The following is a 22,313-nucleotide window of genomic DNA, read 5'->3' on the forward strand; positions in this document are numbered from 1 at the left end:
AGGATGAAAGGCAAAGTTGACTTCGGCGGAATTTGGACTCAGAACGTAACGGCAGACAAAATACGGCTACGCATTTCGCCCGGCATGCTAACGTTTCTGCCAGCTCGCTGCCCTTTGGACAAAATACCATTAAGCATTTCACCCGGCATGCTAATGATTCTGCCAGCTTGCTGCCTTGATAATAATAATAATAATAATAATAATAATAATAATAATAATGATTTCTTTTATTTGCCACCAAGGCAAAGGATGAGGGGACAATACAAAGACAGACATAAAGTGTGGGGGTTTACATATAATGGCATGATACAATAAAAAGTATACATGGTATACATTAGAAGAAGGGAAGTATACATAGTATAAGACACTAGAAAAAGATGGGGAAAAAAGGATTATGATGTGATCCCCCTGATTCAAGAGGACCTCTAGGGATAGTCAAGGAACCCCACCATCCAAGACCATGCTGAATACCAAGGACAAGAGCTCTCTCCAGCTTCTTTCTTCTGACTCACAGGTCTACACTGAGAGTGGTGCCATCCACTCTTGCCATTTTTGCAGCTTTCACCCACCCTTTCATGAATTCATTTGAAGACAGCTCCTCCCTTTCCACCCTCACTTTCCTTTTCAAGTGAAACTTGTAAAAGTCGATGAGGGTTTTACCAAAGAGGAAAGTTTCTGTCCTCATTCCTTTCAGCCTCGTCCACCAGATAACCTATTTCACCACAGCCACCAAACTGACTTGCCAGCCTGATTAAAGGAGGGCAGCGGCACAATCATCATTATGGACTAGACAACAAACTGATCTGTCCTACATGTGACAGCAGCCATTTGACATAACTCCACAAGTCAGCAATACCTGGACACTGAACGAGTGCATGCAGAATGGTTTTGTCACTCTGCGAGCACCTTGAACAAGCTCAACTGACAGTACATTCGTACCTGTAGAATTTATCTCAAACCATTAGCACCCCACCTATAGCACCCCCACCCATAACAGTCCTCGATTGGAAAGTCGTTGCACTTCTCCACCAATCCTGCTGCCCGACTTGTAGAGGACAGTGAGTGCCAGACAACATTCTAAGTGCCAGGCACCCAGTCTCGGCCTATCCTTTACCCATGACTGCAGCTCACAAATGGAGCCCACACACATTCACCTTCTAAAAATCACTGCAGGTGGTGCAACCCAAGTGAGTGCCCGCACATTAAAATCCATGGCATGCCTAAGCTGCCAAGCAAAGGAAGTTGGCAGCAGATCAACCGCCTGACCATTGGAACACATCCTTTCCACAAGAAAATAAACAGGATATACTCCAATCTAATCAAGCAGTAACTGGTGCAAGGCACAGCAGTCAGAAATAAATAAAGACAGAGACGATGTAGGCATTTACTACTGCTGCCCAACCTTTCAGGGACAACTTCCTCTCTGCCCATTTCTAGTTAAGAATAGTCACTCTGTTCATCACCTCTTCCCAATTCAACTGATCTAAATTGATTAAGACCCCACCAAAGCCAGCTTTAGTCTCAGCCCTCTCTATGATGGAGGTTGTCGTGGATAGACCTGCTCAGAATTGCACACGTTTGTGCTTCCCTGACCAGACTACCAATGACAAACTGCAACCTTGATTTTGCAGCTGTTGATCTTGTTCTTGCAGTTTTTGTTGGAGTGGTTGTGAATTGTGTTGCAGTTGTGGTTTCAGAATAAGATTTTGTTGATTTCTTGGAGTAGGGCTATGTACACTCCTCCTCTTTCACCTACCCCCTTTTGTCACTGTGATCCATTGATCATTCAGCTCTTCCCTCTCCATGTCATTGCAGTTGATGTTGGTTTGGTCAGAAAAGCATTCAGGAGAAACTTGCTTTTTTGTGGCAACCGGGGGTAGACCCCTTCTTTGTCTTGGTTTGGGAGTGGGTGTGCGCGTGGGTGTGGGAGAAGGTGTAGGAGTCTTATACACTTGCTTATGATTTAGCACTTGTGGTACTTGTAATGTTAGTTGTGGTAAGACTTTATTTTTCTTTGTTTCAGAGCAGGAAACCTTTGAGTATTTTACAGATTCAAGGGCTCATACGGCTGTAAAGATCAGCTACTGATCATTAAAGCCATAACTGAAGACTGCTGCAGAAAAAAGAAGAGTCTAAGTATGGCCTGGATAGATTACTGAATGGCTTTTGATAGTATTTCCCACACACGAATCCTAGAAACACTAGCCATGAACAAGGTAGCACCAATAATCATAAAATATATAAAACATTCCATGAATAAATGGCAGACAATGCTACAGCTCCAGACGAAGCAGTTTGTTGGGAGCTCTGAAGATCACACCAGTCCATCAAACTTAATGATAACAACAACAACACTAAGAAAATAACAAAAATCAACCAGGTGTAAGTAAAATACATAATAGAATATATTAAACATTTTGTACAAAAAAAAAACAAAACAATTACAGACAACTTCCCAACAAAGATGTGAGAAACGACATCCTGGTGAGAATTAATGTACCCGCACCATCCCAACCATCTTCTGCTTACAGACCTTTCCATTTGGTATTTTCAAATGTGTTTGTGAACATCTTCAGTGTTGGCCATGTTGAGAAAGAATCCTACATCCTTTTGAAAGATGAACTTTAGCTGTTGACTTTTGCCATTTATAAACAATTGGTTCACCCCTCCCAATAATCTATCATCTAGGTCAGTGGTTATCAAGCATTTTTTGCCTATGGACCCCTTTGACTTCTATTTTACTAAGGGAGCAGGGACCCTTATAGCTATTCGTTATCTAAAAACTCCTCCTTATATCTTTATGATTAAATATTATTAGGAACTGTGTAAAAATATTATTAAATTATTTTATGTATCATTGAAATTAAACCAGTTTTATTGTACATAAATTTTAACAAAATCTTATATGGACTCCCTAGGGCCATATTGATCCCAGTTGAAAACCATCAATCTAGGTTTTCAATAACTTCAAATGCCATCTCTTCTTCAGTCAGCCCTATATTTCTTTTGTCTTCCTGTGAGTTATTCAGCAAATTCACCAGGTTATCATTGATGCTTCAGAGAACTGTGAATCTCAAGCAATCTGGGAAATTGAATATCTCCTCATGAAAGACTTCCAACTTCTGGGCCTACTTTTAATCTGCCCAGCTTTTTTTTTTGTTACTGGTCCTGACACTTACTCACCATCCCCACATTTCTCTTGTCTCTATCTCCTACCTAATGCCACAAGATGATGGAGTGCTACTACAGCTCATAGTCCCTGGTCTGTCCTGTGGTGGAGGAAACTTCTTGGCTTCTAAGTATTCTACCTCAGCATTGATTCCTTGGTGCTGGTGGCACTGAGGAGGAGAGGAATTCATTTGCCTTCACTCTGTTTATATTCGCTGGTGCTCAAGAAACAACAGCTGCATTCATTTCTATTTCTGACATATGTTATCGGTGTTGTTGTTGTTGTTGCTGTTGTCTCTGCTGCTTTGTCATCCTTGAGTTTTGTTGACTTTTGAGTTGAAGATTCTCAGGTAGCCTTTAATACCATTCTTGTCGCAAATGAACTTTCTGCCCTACATCACTACTGTGATTGCCCCACCTCTTCTCCACTCCACTACTCCAGTATTGTTCAGCTCTGGGATTGCTTTATGGTCTTCAAGGGTCATTAGGATACATCAAGACCTGGAATCCTTTAACAAACTCTAGCAAACCACATACTGTCACAGGCTCTCTCCACATAAATATCTCAGTAAAGGTGACGATAAGTAGCAAGTTGACATCACTACAAATATTTCAAGCACTGACCTTTGTATTCTTATTCCTTATGTACTGCAGCGCCAATCTGCAAGCAGGTGTTTAGAGACCCAAATGCCTGCTTACTGTGTGAAACTTCTTCCTGGCTTCTAGCCTTATTCTTGGTCTTAAAGACTACCCAGACACTTCCTTGTGTCCTCTTTTCATTGACAGAACACACATCTTGTCTCACCTTCACCATTGTCAGGGCTTCTTCATACCATTTTCATTGGTGTGCACATGTGTGTGTGTGTGTGTGTGTGTGCATGTGTGTGTGTGTGTGCATGTGTGAGAAAGAAAGAAAAGAAGAAAAAGGAAAGGAAAGAAAGAAGAGAAAAAAAGGGAAAAAGGAAGGAAAGAAAGAAAGAAGAAAAGAAAAAGGAAAGAAGGAAGGAAAGAAAAAAACAAGAAAGAAAGGATATAAAGAAGATTAAGCCAAAATTCTTTGCCTTTTGCTGAGATTCTTCCAGGATGTATTCGATTTCTTCATCTGTAATGACATCATGGAAAACAACAATTTTGGGTTTATAACTCATGATCTCCTCTTTTACTCTGGAATAATGGTTCTCTGTTGGCCGCCAGATACATTTCAGTTGGGCTCTTCTAGAACTTGACTGTAATTATTGAAAACCAAAAAATTATCGTTTATGAATTCAACATTATAAGGTAAACAAATGACAAATCACACACACACCCAAATTTTCTTTTGTACAAGTCTTGCATCATTTACCTTCCTTCTTCCACACATTTAATGATAGACTACTGGACAATAGATTCTCTACCAAAACTAAATGCCATCCACAATACAAGCTTTTGTGTTTACTTCCAACTCGTTACAGTTGTGTCATTACATAACAATGGAATAAAACCTGTAATAATTATAGACTATTTTTGGTCAATTCATTCTACATCCAGAAATTATTAACTTGTCATACTCAGCCTTTTCTAAATGGTCCCATCTCCACATGTCACACCTTACTTGTATTCAATAAGGGGCTAAACGACAACAACAGCAGCAACAGTAATTATTGCTTCTAGTCAGTCCAGACAAGCTGTAAAACACACTCATATATAGGCACAGGAGTGGCTGTGTGGTGAGTAGCTTGCTTACAAACCACATGGTTCCAGATTCAGTCCCACTGCGTGGCACCTTGGGCAAGTGTCTTCTACTATAGCCTCGGACTGACCAAAGCCTTGTGAGTGGATTTGGTAGATGGAAACTGAAAGAAGCCTGTCATATATATATATATATATATATATATATATATGAATGTGTGTGTATATGTTTGTGTGTCTGTGTTTGTCCTCCCAACATCACTTGACAACTGATGCTGGTGTGTTTACGTCCCCGTCACTTAGTGGTTCGGCAAAAGAAACCGATAGAATAAGTACTGGTCTTACAAAGAATAAGTCCCGGGGTCGATTTGCTCGACTAAAGGCAGTGCTCCAGCATGGCCGCAGTCAAATGACTGAAACAAGTAAAAGAGAGAAAAGAACTATAGACAGCCTCATTAAACATCTTAACTCTAAACACTCTGCTGAGATGTGACCCATCAATGATAAAGGCAGAGGAACAGAAATTGTAATGTTCCCACTGAACCCATCTTTACTGCCAATTGTGACCCCCACAACTGGCTAGTATTTTTATCTTTTATATTTTACTTGTTTTAGTTGTTAAGCTGCAGTCATGCTGGGGTATCACCTTGAAGAATTTATAGTCAAACCCAGTACTTATTTAAAACTCTTTTTTAACCTTGGCACTTATTCTATCTGCTAAGTTATGGGAACATAAACACACCAACACTGGTTGTCAAGTGGTGGTGGGGGACAAACTCAGACATAAACACACTCACACACACACACTCACACACACATACACACTCACACACATACACACACACACTCACACACACATACACACTCACACACACACACACACTCACACACACACACACAGAGGCTTCTTTCAGTTTCCATCTACCAAATCCACTCATAAGGCTGTGGCTGGCTTGAGACTATAGTGGAAGATACTTGCCCAAGGTGCTACACAGTGGGACTGAACCGAAGACCATGTGATTAGGAAGCAAGTTTTTTTCTACACAGCCATACCTGCACCCGTATAAAAGTAATTTTTTCAGCCCACTATTCTGTACACCATACAATGAACCACCCTGTGAAGAGTACAATATGGTCCTCTATCAGTTGGGGGTGATGCATGTCTAGAACAATAGATATGTGAATTGCACCCAGTCACTTGATTAGTTACCTCTGTGCCATGGTTCTAAACAAGATCTAAACTACAATAACAACTTTGTCAAAGTATTAGTCACTCTCTGACAGATTCATGGTCGAGCCTGTGGTAATGGAGACTTCCACTGTTCTTGGCCCCCAGACCATATCCCTGTTCACTGCTATGAGGGCAGAGATTGCAATCTGCAAGTGCAAGCCCCATGATTTAGAGTAGCTAATCCAGCACATCTCCTTTGCCATCCTCTGAGGCAATGCCTTTTCCATTTTGTCTGCTGAGACTAGGAGGTGGTCTGAATTACAGGAAATTGTACATTCCACTCTTTAATGTAAAGTTACTCCAAATAATAGTTGAGAACAAACAATAACAACAGCTACAGATTATAAACAAGGCTAATTGGAGAAAACAAAGTGAAGAAAATTACCAATAGATCTTCCCCTCGACATAACGCTTCATATTGGCTGCTGGTGGAATTGATAGGTTTTTCAAATATTTTAGTTCTTTTGCTCTCAGGAATACTTTTCAACTTCTTTTTCAAAAATGCCTTTTCTCTTTGACAACCTTTGTCATTTGTTTCTGAATGAGAATGATCAAACTTTATAAATATTTATTACAATGGGCCACCAAAGGAAAAATACAGTTAAACAAGTGGAAGAGTGAAGTGGGGTTTAAAGAGATTGATGTAAAAATTTGACAATGAATATTTTTCTGTTACAATAATCTCTTTCCATGAACCTCTGTATGTGAGTGGTCATGTGTCTAATGAACATTTTGTGGTGTGATTGAAGTATCACTGAAGACTTAATCTTGTGAAGAGGTTCTTAAACTTCTTTGTTCAGTGCCTCCTTTAAAATATTTGTAAACCTAATTGTTTCATTAATTAATTTAACAAGTTAATGAGTTAATTATTATAGAATACCGGCCAATACTCAACACTTCGAGGACAAAATATTTTTGAGAAAGCAAGGCTTTACAGAGGAACATCATATAGATAAAGGAACCATTACTAATTGCTGTAGACGTCGTCTTTGACACTGACTTTGCAAAATGTGAATTCCTGAAGTTGAGAAGTAATTACATGTCACCAGTAGCACATGTGATATAACACACACACATGTACACACACACATACACATACACACACGTGTGTGCGTGTGCACACACACACATGCATGCATAAAAATATAGAATTTATATATAAGTAAATATATATAATATATATATCTTCATATCCATACATATGTTCATAAAATATATAATGTTATATACACACATAAATACGATGTGTATATATAAATAAACCATCATACTTTGGCTGAGAATAAACTATTGTACTTTAGCCAAGAATAAATCAATGTACTTGGTATTGGTTGACTTAGAGAAAGCATTTGACAGTGTACTCCACTGTGTGATATGGTGGGATCTGAGGAAGATAGGGGTAGATGAAAGGCTTGTGAAAGCTATACAAGCCATGTGCAGAGGTTCTGTCAGTAGGGTGAGAGTTAATCATGAGTATAGTGATGAATTTAGTGCAGAGGTGGGCATTCATCAGGGTTGGTTCTCAGTCCCCTCTTTTTCATCATTGTCCTCCAAACCATAACAGAAAGTTAAGACTGGCTACTCCCAGGAACTGTTATATGCTGATGATCTTGCTCTTATAGCAGATTCTATCACAAAAGTAGAAAAGAAATTCCAGGTGTGAAAGAAAAATCTGGAATGTAAGGGCCTTAAGATTATCTTAATAAAGATTAAGGTTCTAGTAAGCAAGAAGACAGACAGACAAACTGCTCAATATGTAGAAAAGGGGTAGGAATTCCATATGGAATACCCAGTGCAAGCTAAAGACAAATAAGAGGTGCAGTGGAATAATAGGAAGGTTATAAGAGAAAGTAGTGTTTGTATGTGGAAGATGCACAGTAGCAATAAAAGCTACAGATACTTGGGAATTTGATTTTCTCAAAATCCCTGGAGGCTCTTTGGAAGCAGTGGACAATTTCTGCTACCTAGGAACCTAATTAGTGGTGGGAGAGTGCATGGAAAGTATAATTGCTGGAATAAGAATAAAATGGAGAAAATTCAGAGAGCTTTTACCTCTGTTGGCAACCAAAGGTCTCTCTGTCCAAGTGACAGGAAGATTCTGTGATGCATGTATACAAACAACAATGCTACATGGTAGTGAGGTGTGGGCCTTGAATACAGAAGATATGGGAAGATTAGAGAGGATAAAGTTAGTATGCTCCAGTGGATGTGCAATGTCAGTGTACATGTGTGACAGAGCTTTACAAAGAAGATAACTAAAGACTGAGATATCTGGTTCATTGCTGTACTTGAGAAGACCATAGGAGAATTGATACTGGTGCTCATGCGTCATAAAATAACTCTTGTGCTGGTGCCACATAAAAAGCACCCAGTACACTCAGAGGAGTAGCTAGCATGGGTTGGACGGTTCAACTGGGGTCTGGGAAGCCAGAAGGCTGCACCAGGCCCAGTCTGATCTGGCAATGTTTCTACGGCTGGATGCCCTTCCTAACATATATATATATATATATATATATATATATATATATACATACACACACATACATGTAGACACACACACAGACGCACATATGATACCATCATCATCATCATCATCATCATGTAATGTCCATTTTCCATGCTGTCATAGGCTGGAGAGTTTAACAGGATTTGGCCAGATGGAGAGCTGCCCAGGCTCCAGTTGTCTGTTTTGGCATGATTTCTATGGCTGAATTCTCTTCCTAACACAAACCACTTTATGGAGTGTACTGGGTGTCTGTTACAAGGCACTAGCATGGGTGCTCTCACATGGCTCCAGCACATGAGTGTTTACATGGCACCAGCATGGCTGCTCTTCATGTGGCGTTGGATGGGTACTTTTTATGTGGTGCCAGCACCCGCAAACTCACAAGACAAAGACCTCTTGGCTGAGAGAGGGAGTGGTGGGCATGGCCACAAAGGACATGCTTGTATGTATGGATGGCTACAATTTTACTTAGCTTGCCAAGTCTTATCAAGCACAGTAAATTGCCAGAACTCTTGGTCTCTTGTCATCTTTGTGAAGCCTAATGTCTGAAGATCTTTTCTCTACTTCATTCCTCATCTTCCTGAGTCTACTCCTTTCACAAGTTCCCTCCACAATTAGAGATTGGCACTTGCTTATGCAGTTGTCTTTGTCCATATGCATCACATGACTATACAAGCACAGTCTTCACTCTTGCACACTACAACTGATGCGTCTACAACAAACAGATATTAAAAATAGCAACTTACTTATTTTCAGACACTTCTCAATGTAATCCAGTGAAACCCATGGCATTCCATACTAAAAATACAATAAGAGAAAAAGAAAATAGTAATTTCTTGAAATTTTAGTCCACTGTTTTATGTCTAATATCATTATCATCCTGATCATCATCATCAATATGAATATTCTCATTTTCATAATCATCATTTAACATCCTCATTCAATTTTTCATGCTAACATGCATCAGACAAAGTATATTGAGGCAGATTTTCTACAGCTGAATACCCTTCTTGTCACTAATTTTCACCTGTTTCCAAGCAAGGTACTATTTCCTCATGGCCAGACATTGTTTTTAACAGAAGACTGGAAACAATGAACATCGCTTGTATGATGATGATGATGCTTGTTTAGAGCCATTACATGATGTCAAGGCAAGAGTACACACAGTCACACATAGAAGTACACACAGACACACTGAGACACACACACACATACGTACACACACACATGAACATTCAAACATACGTACATAAATACATACATACATACATACATACATACATACATACATACATACATACATACATACATACATATATACATAATGTTCATCCATCATTGTCAATGATAACCAGGACATCACATGGCACATCCAGCCATAGCCAATCAAGGCCAATGTTTGCTTGTAAAGTTCCGTTGTCAATCTAGCACTGGTGGTTTGCTGCAAATGAAGGCAATGAGTTGCCTCTGGTCTTGTGCAGCTCATGTTTTTTTTTGTGCTCCTGCAATCCTGCAACCCTGTTCAGTTCGTAGGAGGTGGCACCTATATTTTCCAGGAGTCTTGTTTGAGCTGAAAGCACTTAAGTTAGGCTTTGAGTGTATTTCTGAAGCACTTTTTTTAGAAAAAGCAGGAAAATAACCTACCTACATACATACATACATACATACATACATACATACATACATACATACATACATACATGTTGTGCAGTGTCCATTTATATCCTCACTGTGTAGCAAACATTTCTAAAATATGCTAGAATGAATGAGGCTTCTATTTATTTACCATTGAATAAGCACTCGCAATGGTTCGATATATTTGGTTCTGTTCTACAGTTCCTTTCTCAATTTTTGACTTTCTGTAAAGTTCATCCAGTGCCAAAAGCCATAATATTTCTTCATAAGCCATATCGTGCTCATTAGCTATTTCAATTAACTTTAGAGCGTCATTAGCTGTCATTGGTTCTGTTTGAGTGTTGGCAATACGACCCTGTAGCAGCTCAGTTAAATTCAAAGAATAAATATTTTGTAATCTGAAAGTTATAATAACATTATCATTATCATCATCAACAACAACAACAACAACAATAATAATAATGGTTTCAAATTTTGGCACAAGGCCAGCAAATTTAGGGGAGGAGTAAGTTGATTACATCAACCCCAATACTCAACTGGTACTTATTTCAGCAACCCTGAATGGACGAAAGGCAAAGTCGACCTCAGTAGAATCTTAATTCAGAATCTAGCAGCAGATGAAAGAACACTCAGCATGCTAATGATTCTGCCAGTTTTCCACCTTTATAATAATAATAATAATAATAATAATAATAATAACAATAATAATAAAACGACTTTACCTGCCAAAAAAAGAGGGTGGCCATGGACTTTTATAACTGGAATTAACAATGAAGATTGCCACAAGTGGCCTAAACAACTACCCGAAAAACTCTGATGACTGTTAAACTTGTCTTAAAGCATGAAGACTAGAAATCATCATACTCAGTAACAAAACAGGCAAAGGAATATCTAAGTAAATTCCAAATACAAAAAATCTCAGAATTAGACGTACTGGAAACAAGCAGAGAAAAAGCTAAGCATATGTAAACCCATGCTAAAATTGCTGCCTTAGATATTTTTATTGATAAGTGGCAAGAAAAACCTCTCAATAGCAATACCCAAAGAGAGCTAATAATGTTGATATTGACAAAGCCCTTACACATCAATGGCTAATGGCCTCTGGTTTAAAATCTGAAACAGATGGGTTTGTCATAGCAGCCCAAGGTCAATGCCTACCTACAAGGAACTACCAGGCCAACATATTAAAGAATGGCAGTAGCCCAACATGTTGTGAATGTCAACAATAAAATGAAGCCATTGATCATGTTGTCTCCATGTGCAGTCTTCTTGTGCCTACAGAGTAACAGGCTTGATAGAGCAGCACAATATATTCACTGGGTAATTGGCAAAAACCTGGACCTGCCCCATGATAAAAACCAGTGGGAACACAAACCACTTCCAGTGCTTGAAAATGATCCCATCTCACTCCTCTGGAACTTCACCATTCAAACTGACAGAAAGATAGATGTCAATAGGCAAAATAAGCAAAATAAGCAAATGTCAAACATATAATAATAATAATAATAATAATAATAATAATAATAATAATAATATAATAATAATAATAATAATAATAATAATAATGATGATGATGATGATGATGATGATAAGATAAAATTGCAAGAATGTGAGCAATGAGGGGTGTAACTTAGTAGTTGTTGGGGTACTCAGAGAACTAACAACAACGTTTGAGAAATATGTCAGAGAAATTGGAATTGACATGAGGGCAGAGCAGGCCCGAAAATCTGTTCTGTTGGGGACAGCTAGGACTTCAAGATTGCTGTTTGGGTGTTTAAAGTCTTCCATGATAAGTTGACATCCATGTACCAAAGCTTATGATTTGCAGAAACAGACCCAGTGAGACCTCTGACAACAGGTTGCTGTCCACTCTCACAGAATCAACCAGAGCAAGTTAGACCAAGAGCTCTGAGAAGTAAAATAATTATGATAATAATAATAACAGTAATAACAGCAACAACAATAGTTTTAACATAAACACAAAAACACAAATGTACAATATTTCAGAAAAGAGTAAATTGATTTTATTGATCTCAGTACTTCACTGGTATTTTATTTATTAATTCTTGAAGGATGAAATACAATGTTGATTTTTGGCTAAAGGGAATATATTTAAATACCACAAAGTATCTTTACCAACTCTGTTAACCACCACTCTAACAATCTTGATTTCAAAAGAGACACAAGTATATACATTTAATGGGAGGGTATAGTTGATTATTTTGATTCCAGTACTTGACTAGTACTTCATTTTATCATCTTGGAAGGATGAAGGACAAAGTTCACCTTAGTCAGATTTGAACTCAGGATGTGAAGAGATATGAAAAAATTCTGAGAGACATTTTTCTCAAGCTGCGATGATTCTGACAATCAATAGCCCTTTAATAATAATAGGTGTCTCTAATTGAAACAAAACAAAATGTTTTTAAGTTGATAGGCTTAGTCAGTTGCACTAAGTCTTTATAGAATATAAAATGTTTGACTTACCATTGACTCTCATTGATCAACTTGTAGAGAACTGTGAATGTTTGAGAACATTCTAGGGGTCAGACACCTAATCTTGGCCATCTCTTCATGAGTATCAGGGGAAATGTGCCTCAGAAACTGACCACACATTCTTACTATCTAGATATCTGTGCAGATGCTGCAGACTCTTTAGCAGTTTAGTCCACTAAGGCTGATGATATCATCATATCACCAGACACAAAATGCTGAGTCTTCAGTGCAGAAGGTGTGGACAGTAGATGGACCTTCCAGTGAAATATGTTCCTTCTACATGAAGCAAAGATAGTGATGCTTCCCCATAGCCATAGAAAAAAAATGGATCATGGGCCAATGGTTGGGGGTGTAATAAATAAGGAAGTGATGTATGTGTTTGCTACCTTTGCTCAGCATTTCGGAGATAACCTCATACTAGTCCATTTCTGATTAAGATTGACTACCATGCTCATAATCTTATCCCAGTTCCTATCCTTGAATGTTCAGCTTGACCCAGACTGCAAGTATCTTAAGATATTCAGTCTTGCAATCCATGATGCTAGCTTGCATGGATATACCCATTCAGGTGCCAAGCTGCAAGTGCACAAGCTTATATCCCTACCTCAATTTATTACCATAGTGACCATCTTGATTTCCATGGTGACTCAAAAAATCATGGTGATATTGTCCATGGATTGCAATATGGATGTCTCCACTTCTAAGTTAAAGTGGAATGTCCCATCTCAAACAGCTCCAACTTCTCAGCAATGGTTCAAGAATGATGTAAAAAGACACTTTCTTCCACTCACCAACTGTGAGATTCAAAATGGTTCTGACAAGTTGCTATTTGACTGTTTAGTAGATGCTGCTGTATAATAAATACCACAAGGCATTTTGTCTGGAATTCTAACAACCCTGTTGATATCCAATATAACATTTGTTTCACTCAAAATATAATGGATAAAAATCTTACCTAAACAAGCCTAAAGCTGCTTCAGTAACATCTTTTTTAGTTGGCCACAATTGTTCTTGAACCATTTTGTATTCTTTGATAAATTCTGTCACAAACAGATAGAAATATTAACAAAACATATATAAGTCATTCAAAGTACAATTTTTATATCTTTGTTCAAATAAGTGGGCTCTGTACTTTTGCTGATTTTTATTTTCTATTCATTTACTGCAGTCTCCCACTTTGTCAGCCATTTTATCTACTTATACTACAAATTCTCCCCACAACACCTACTTTAACAAGTATCAGAATAGAGACTAACCTTTAGTGTTGTTATTGTGTTCACAGTTGTCACAGTCTAATTTCACCATCATCTCACTCCATCTATTGTGAATCCGATATAACACGCAATATGCATTCAATGGGTTAGTTGTGTAGTTTGTCATATTTCCCAACTTTGTGTTTTGTGTTTGTGTTTCATTCAAGAAGCTGAAATAAAACAAAGTCTTTCCAGGTATATTGCTAATACAAACAAACATCATTTATAATTCGTTTTTTACTGTAAATAAAGATGTAAAAAAACAGCATCTAAATACTGGCTTAAAATTCTTTTTGGCTAGAAAAAGACAAAGACTACACATGTGACACAAGTTCACATCCTCTCAAAAAGTTAACAGACGTTCTACCACTGGACCAAAGCAATACTTTGATATTCACCAATTAGGAGCTTTGTTCATACCAGCAAGAATTGTATGTTGTTTACGTCATCAGAATTCAGAAAAATTTGAAAAAACTTTAAATAATCCACTTTTAACTGTAGAACTCAAAGTAGATAAAGCTAAAAATAATAGCATTTACATATTGGGTCAAAACTCCATTTGGATAGAAATGTCGAAGGCTAAGGATTAAATGGAGTCATGCATATTGCACTTATAGGTTATATTGTTCAATTCACTAACACACATTTAGATATGTACACACACATGTACACACACACACACACACACATATATATATATATATATATAAAATATTTAATATATGATGTGTGTGTGTGTAGGGGCAAGATTTAATGAAGTTTTTCTTTCCTTAGCAGAACTCAGGCTGGTCTCTAACAAAGACAGGTGTTTAGTCTAGTGAATCTTTTTTTTGTTCAACCACTATATTATAGAGTCTTAAACAAACTAACACCAGTTGTAAAGTAGTAGGACACACACACATCTCTCTCTATCTCCCTTATTTCTCCCTCTCTCTCTCCCTCCCTCTCCCTCTCATTCCTTCTCTCTCTCCCTCCTTCTCCCTCTCATTCCTTCTCTCTCTCCCTCCCTCTCTCTCCACCCTCTCTCCCCCATCCCCCCTCTCCCATATATATCTTTTTTATTCCAGACACAAGGCCCTATGGCTTTTTACCTTAACCGATTGGAAGTGTTACCATGTACATTGTTTTGTCTTGGTATAAAAGATGGGCTAAATATTTTGCTCAGTATCACAGATTTGCTTGTCAGTTGTTTGACCTTAATCAGTTGAGCATGTCTCTTATTGGCTGATGATATGTGCATCTCTGAGCAGAAGTAGTGGGGAGCATCACAGCCACGTGTCGAGAGGAATTCTTTGGAGTTTGGATAATTCACCCCTGGAAACTTGGGTGTTTCATTCAACATCTTTAAACAACCCTTATTCAGGGACCTTTTGAGTGGGATGGGCTACTGGACCTGAAGAAAATTCTAACTGGGCCCAATTTGCAAGGCCATGCACTGTTTATCTTGATATGAGATCACCATGTCGTGCACATGTGGTTGTGATGCCTGTGCCTGGTGTACTGTTATCAAACAGGTAGTCATAATTGGTATATTTTACCCCAGTGTCATTTTGATAGCATGCACTGCTCTCTCACTCAATAATAATAACAATAATAATAATAATAATAATAATAATATAATAATAATAATAATAATAATAATAATAATAATAAGTAAAGACAATAATAAACTTGAAGGCCTATTGCGCACTGTGAAAGCATTCAGCGATAACATCGGGATGGAGTTTGGACTTGAGAAGTGTGCCGAGGCCACTTTCCAGAAAGGGAAAGTGAAGACCACAAATTCAGTCGTGTTAGATGTTGACACAGTCATAAGGGAGCTTGAGCAAGAACAAACATACAAATATTTAGGGATAAATGAAGGCTCTGGTATTCAGCATGCAAGCATGAAAGAGAAGATCAGGAAGGAATGTTATAGGAGAGTTCGTGCAGTCCTGAAATCTGAACTAAATGCACGTAACAAGGTGTTAGCTATAAATTCCTTAGCAGTTCCAGTTGTTACTTATAGCTACAATGTGTTGAACTGGAATATGAGTGAAGTAAAGAATATAGATAGGAAAATACGCAAGCTGCTGAGTTGTAATAGGATGCACCACCCAAAGGCAGACGTAGATCGCCTTTACCTTCCCAGAGCCCAAGGAGGTCGAGGCCTGATCCAATTTGAACTAGCTTACAAAACAACCACAATTGGACTGGCCAAATATCTCGAAATATCGAATGACTGGATGCTAAAGCTCATGGAAAATCACGAGAGACGAAAGAAGCTTCATTTTATCATAAAGGAAAGCAAAAAATTTGCTATTGATCTCGTGCAGGATACCCAAACAGAACAACCCGAGGGAAGTACGGCAACTATTGTTGCAAAGAAGGTGAAAATGATGGCAATGAAAAAAGCGCATGAGCAATTGGCTGATAGGTGGGAGGAGAAACCTCTGCACTGCAAATATGTGACCCGCAGCAAACAAGCTGATGTTGACCAGAAGCAAACCCATCAGTGGCTACGGAGCTCAGGGCTAAAAGCAGAGAGCGAAGGTTTCATCCTGGCTGCTCAAGATCAAAGCCTATTAACCCGGAACTACCAGGCCAATGTGATGAAAAATGGGGCAGACCCAAAATGCCGATTCTGCAACGACATGATTGAAACAGTGGACCACCTAATCTCTGGATGTAAAGTCTTAGCTCCAGTGGAGTATAAATTAAGACATGACAGAGTTGGCCAATATCTACACTGGCTAATAAGTCGGCATTACAATATCAAAACTGCCGACAAGTGGTATAATCACCACCCTGAGGCTGTAACTGAAGGAGAAAATGTAACCATTCTGTGGGACTTTCCAGTACATACAGACCGAACCATCAAGGCCAATAAACCAGATATTGTTGTGAAAGACCAAAACAATAAAGTTTGCTTATTGATCGACATGAGCATCCCCTGTGATCATAATATCTCAGCGAAAGAGTTTGACAAGCTCAGAAATATAAAGACCTACTCATTGAAATTGAGAAAATGTGGCATCTCAAGGCGGTTACAATACCAGTGATCGTAGGAGCACTAGGAATGATCAAGAAGGGAACCGAAAATTATATGAGAATGATCCCTGGCTTACCATCCCTGCAAGAAGTGCAAAAGATTGTCTTAACTGGTACATCACACGTATTGAGAAGAGCATTGTCAATGTGAGAACTGTTGCTGCTCATGTATTTTAATTTAACTTAAAAAAAAAAAAAAAAAAAATGAACGAACTATTGAGTTTGGTTTAATGGCCTACCATTGTATACTATGAGTTTCTTTGCCATAGGAGTCGGGAAGACACTCGGCAAGAAATGGAAGCAAATTTGAAAGAGGAAAAAAAAAAAGTAATAATAATAATAATAATAGTTTCAAGTTTTGGCACAAGGTTATTAAGTTCGGGGATGTGGGCAAAATGATTATATTAGCCTTAGTGCACAAGTAGTACTTATTTTATTGACCCTGAAAAGATGAATGGCAAAGTTGACTTTGGTGGAATTTGAACCCACATTGTAAAGACAAACAAAATAACACTAAGCATTTTCCCCCACGTGTCATCAATTGTGCCAACTCATTGATTTAATAACAACAACAACAACAACAACAACAATAATAATAAAACTAATAATAATAATAAATAATAATAATAATAATAATAATAATAATAATAATAATAATATACGCAGCAGCCACTGCAGCCACAAAAGAAGCTGGATACTCACCCAAACCCGCCCAAACAGGAGTACCACCACCCAAACAAACCCTGTGGATAAATAACATCCAAAACAAAATAAAAAAAATTAGAAAAGACCTGTCGATTCTTAATGAAATCAGCAAACAATCAACGCTACTGAGCAACAAAAAGAGAACAAAAATGCTCCGCAAATATAACATCACAGAAAAAGATTTGCCGGAGATAAAAGAAAAGCTGAAGCAAGATATCCTTGCCAAAGCTCAAAGGATCCGCCGGTACGAGAAACGCCAACGCTTCTTTGAACAGAACAAAAAGTTCAACTCCAACCCCAAAAAGTTCTACCAAGAACTGAGAAAAAATAAAATAGAAGTCACTGCAGCACCAACGGCAGAAGAATTGGAAGAATTCTGGAGAGAAATATGGTCGGCGAACGAACAGCCAAAAAAAAGGACTATCAAAATAACAAACTCGGCATCTGAACAACTTTGGACTCCCATAACAACTGAAGAGGTCACCCAGGCACTGCAAAAACTAAGCAACTGGAAGGCACCTGGGCATGACAAGATCCCCAACTTCTGGTTGAAATGTCTAACAGGAATGCACAAAAAGCTGGCTGAAAACTTTAACAGCATACTAGCAGAGCCAGAGACAATGCCTGAATGGCTCACGAAGGGGAAAACCATCTTAATTCCCAAATCAAATGAAACAGCAAAACCAGAAAACTACAGACCAATAACCTGCCTCCCTACTATGTTCAAGGCATTTACTGCAGTGATATCGCAAAGGCTGAACAAGCACCTGGACGAAAACAAACTGTTCCCAGAAGAGCAGAAAGGATGCCGCAAAGGCTCATATGGCTGTAAAGATCAACTAATGATTAATAAAGCTGTAACTGAAGACAGCCACAGAAAGAAGAAAGGCCTCAGTATGGCCTGGATTGACTACAAAAAGGCGTTTGATAGCATCCCCCACACATGGATCCTCGAAACACTAGCCATTAACAAAGTAGCACCAACAATCATAAAATTCATAGAGCACTCTATGAATAAATGGCAAACAGTCCTACACCGCCAAACAAAAGAGGGACTCATGAAAACCAAAGACATCCCCATTAGAAGAGGAATATTCCAGGGAGACACGCTCTCTCCACTCCTTTTCTGCTTGGCACTGTCACCTCTATCTGATATGCTAAATAGAACTGGATGCGGATATAAATGTTACGGCAAAACGATCAGCCACCTTTTATATATGGATGACCTAAAACTATACGCTGCAAATGACAAACAGCTGGAAACACTATTAAAGACAGTTCATGGATTTACCAAAGAAATAGATATGAAATTTGGATTAGAAAAATGCGCCAAAGTAACCATGAAAAGAGGAAAACTAGTTTAGTGTAACAACATCACACTAGATAAAACCAATGAAATAAAAGAATTAGACCAAAGCCAAACTTACAAATACTTAGGAATCCATGAACTAGATAAGACACAACACACACAAATGAAAGAGAAAATAAAAAAAGAATATTATAGACGAGTTAGATCAATACTAAAAACAGAGCTCAATGCTAAAAACAAGATAATAGGTATCAACACTTTAGCTGTCCCAGTTATAAGTTACAGCTACAATATCCTTAACTGGACACGAAATGAACTGTCCACAATAGATAGGAAAACAAGAAAAATACTGACAGGATCTAGGATGCATCACCCAAAATCTGACATAGAAAGACTATATATACAACGTATAGAAGGTGGTAGAGGCCTTATACAGCTGGAAAACTACTATAAAATAACCACCATAGGACTGTAAAAATATCTACTTCAGAAGGAAGGAAAACTGATCCAGATAGCAGCAAAACACGAGCAAAACAAAAACTGTTCTCAGTATTTAAGGAAGCTGACAAATACAAACAAGAAATCATACCACCTAATAAACACAAAGAAGAAGAAGAAGATGAAGAAACAACAAAAGCTATAAAACAAATGAAATCCAAACTAAAAATAGAACAGCAACGAACCATGATAAAACGATGGCAAGAAAAGCCCCTTCATGGTAAATACTGCACTAAACTAAACGCAAAAGAAATAGACAAAGAAAAATCCCAGCAATGGTTGAGAAGCTCAGGACTCAAAGCAGAAACAGAGGGATTTTTAATTGCAGCACAAGACCAAAGCCTCCCCACCAGAAATTACCAAAAACATGTAATGAAAAGAAATATTACAAGTAACTGCAGAATATGTGGAGATGGACAAGAAACAATAAATCATATTATCTCTAGCTGCCCAGTCCTGGCTAAGAAGGAATATATTCACAGACATGACAGAGTTGGAACCTACATACATTGGAAGCTATGCCAACATTATGGAATAACAACAGAAAAAAGATGGTATAGGCACACACCAGAAAAGGTCACAGAAAACGAGAAAGCAACCATACTCTGGGATATGCCGATACACACAGATAGAGAAATTAAGGCCAACAGACCAGATATAGTTGTCAGAGATCATGAGGAAAAAAAATGCTTACTAATTGATGTATCAATACCGGCAGATGACAACGTGTCTCTAAAAGAAATGGAGAAACGCTCAAAATACAAAGACCTGGAAATAGAGGTAACTAGAATGTGGAATCTGAAAACAGAAACAATTCCTATCATAGTAGGTGCATTAGGCATGATAAAAAAATATTCAGACAAATACATAACAAAAACACCAGGACTTACAAACACATATAACATACAGAAAATTGCACTACTAGGCACTGCACACATCCTACGCAGAACACTTTCCATACAATAACCATCAGAGCATCACAACAAATCACAGCACATACCCAAGGCACACAGAGCTGCGCTCGGTAGTGAAGTGAAATCATGCTATAAAAATAAAACTACTGAATAATAATAATAATAATAATAAATAATAAGTGCATGGATTTACCAAATATGAAATTTGGCTTAGAAAAATGTACCAAAGCAACTTTGAAAAGAGGAAAACTAGTTAAGAGTAACAATGTCATACTGATAAAGAAAATGAATTAAGAGAATTAAACCAAACAAAGACATAGAAATACTTAAGAATCAATGAATTTGATATTATACAACACACATGAATGTAAGAGAAGATAAAGAAATACTATGGATGAAAGCTCAATGTAAAAAAAACAACAAGATAATAGGTATCAACATTCTCGCCGTCCCAGTTATAAGTTAGGGCCACAATATTCTTAATTGGACTCTAAATGAACTAACCAAACTAGTCAGGTAAACAAGAAAAATAATGGCAGAATTTAGGATGCACCACCTAAAATCTGACATAGAAGGGTTATATATACTATGTATTGAAGGTAGCAGAAGACGTAAGTTTCCTAACTTATTTAGAGAGAGATTTAAAATATTCACAGGAAATTGTAGATATTCCAGTCTTTGGGAATAGTAGGAGGAAGAGATGTTCTCCTAGTTGAAATTTTGAATTTCTGAATTTCTTTTTTTTTTCTTTTGGAAATTTTCTTTTCTTTTTAAAAGTTTTGCTGTGGCTTACAGTTTTTTTTAGTTGTGCAGTATGTATATATTAGCAGGTGCTTACCTCTTTAATTTGCTTTATTATGCATTTAATCGTGCTGTTACAATAAAAGGCATGTTTACATATTCGGGTAGTCGGGTAATCAGGGAAAAAGGAAAGATAAAATGCTTACACAAAATCGGAGATACTAAAGTTTCTGAATTAAAAAAAGACTTTAATATCTATAACTTCTGTGAATACCTATCCTTTCCTTTCTCTCTGAGTATTCGAAAATGTAAACATCGTCTTTATTCCAAGAACATTAAAGTTTTCTCTGTTTGGACTGACAAAAGATTATCTGCAGTAAATTTTAAAACCTACCCAATATGTAAACATAACTTTTATTACAACAACACAACTGAATTCAGAAATTCAAAAATTCAACCACGTGAATATCACTATATATATATATATATATATATATATATAATATATATATATATATATATCTATATATATATATAATATATATAATATATATATATATATATATATATATATATATATATATATATTATATATATATATATATCTATCTATATATATATATATATATATATATAATATATATATATATGTATATATATGTATATATCTATATACATATATATATATATATATATAATATATATATATATATATATATATATATATTATATATATATATATATATATATATATATATATATATATATATATATATAGTGATATTCACGTGGTTGAATTTATATATATATATATATATGTTATTGTTTTTTCTACCAGTAATTATAAATAGAACAGGTTGAATTGCTTCTTTTCAAGGCCAAGGGCAGCGCTCTCAGTGGTCGCTGGTAGTAGTAAACACATTTGATCTCTGCTGACCCAAAGGGTGTGAAGATTCTTTTGTCTCTATGACTAACCTCTCCACCATCTGCCGAATCTGTTTATAGACATGTAGAATTTTATCTATTCACCAAGTTTCCCCCAACTGTTTCCTTCAACGACCACATATTTACGATTATCTCAAGTAAAGGACAAAAGTTGAAAGTAAAGAACATCTAATAAAATCTTTTAATAATAAATGGAAATAGTAATAATGATAAT

General features: G+C 37.2%; 1 protein-coding gene across 2 annotated transcripts in view; it reads right to left on the reverse strand.

The window, feature by feature from the left end:
• Nucleotides 1–22,313, reverse strand: part of LOC115215795 (prolyl 4-hydroxylase subunit alpha-1) — a 44,919-nt gene that overhangs the window by 17,295 nt on the left and 5,311 nt on the right. For both annotated transcript variants that reach the window (XM_036505880.1, XM_029785095.2), the window contains exons 2-7: nt 13,961–14,127; nt 13,660–13,744; nt 10,360–10,606; nt 9,320–9,371; nt 6,453–6,604; nt 4,230–4,394 (exon numbers count right to left, since the gene is read on the reverse strand). In XM_036505880.1, coding sequence (XP_036361773.1) covers nt 4,230–4,394; nt 6,453–6,604; nt 9,320–9,371; nt 10,360–10,606; nt 13,660–13,744; nt 13,961–14,127 — 868 coding nt within the window. The remainder of the gene's footprint in view (nt 1–4,229; nt 4,395–6,452; nt 6,605–9,319; nt 9,372–10,359; nt 10,607–13,659; nt 13,745–13,960; nt 14,128–22,313) is intronic.

This window comes from Octopus sinensis, linkage group LG9 (assembly GCF_006345805.1).
Source record: "Octopus sinensis linkage group LG9, ASM634580v1, whole genome shotgun sequence".
Taxonomy (NCBI): Eukaryota; Metazoa; Mollusca; class Cephalopoda; order Octopoda; family Octopodidae; genus Octopus; species Octopus sinensis.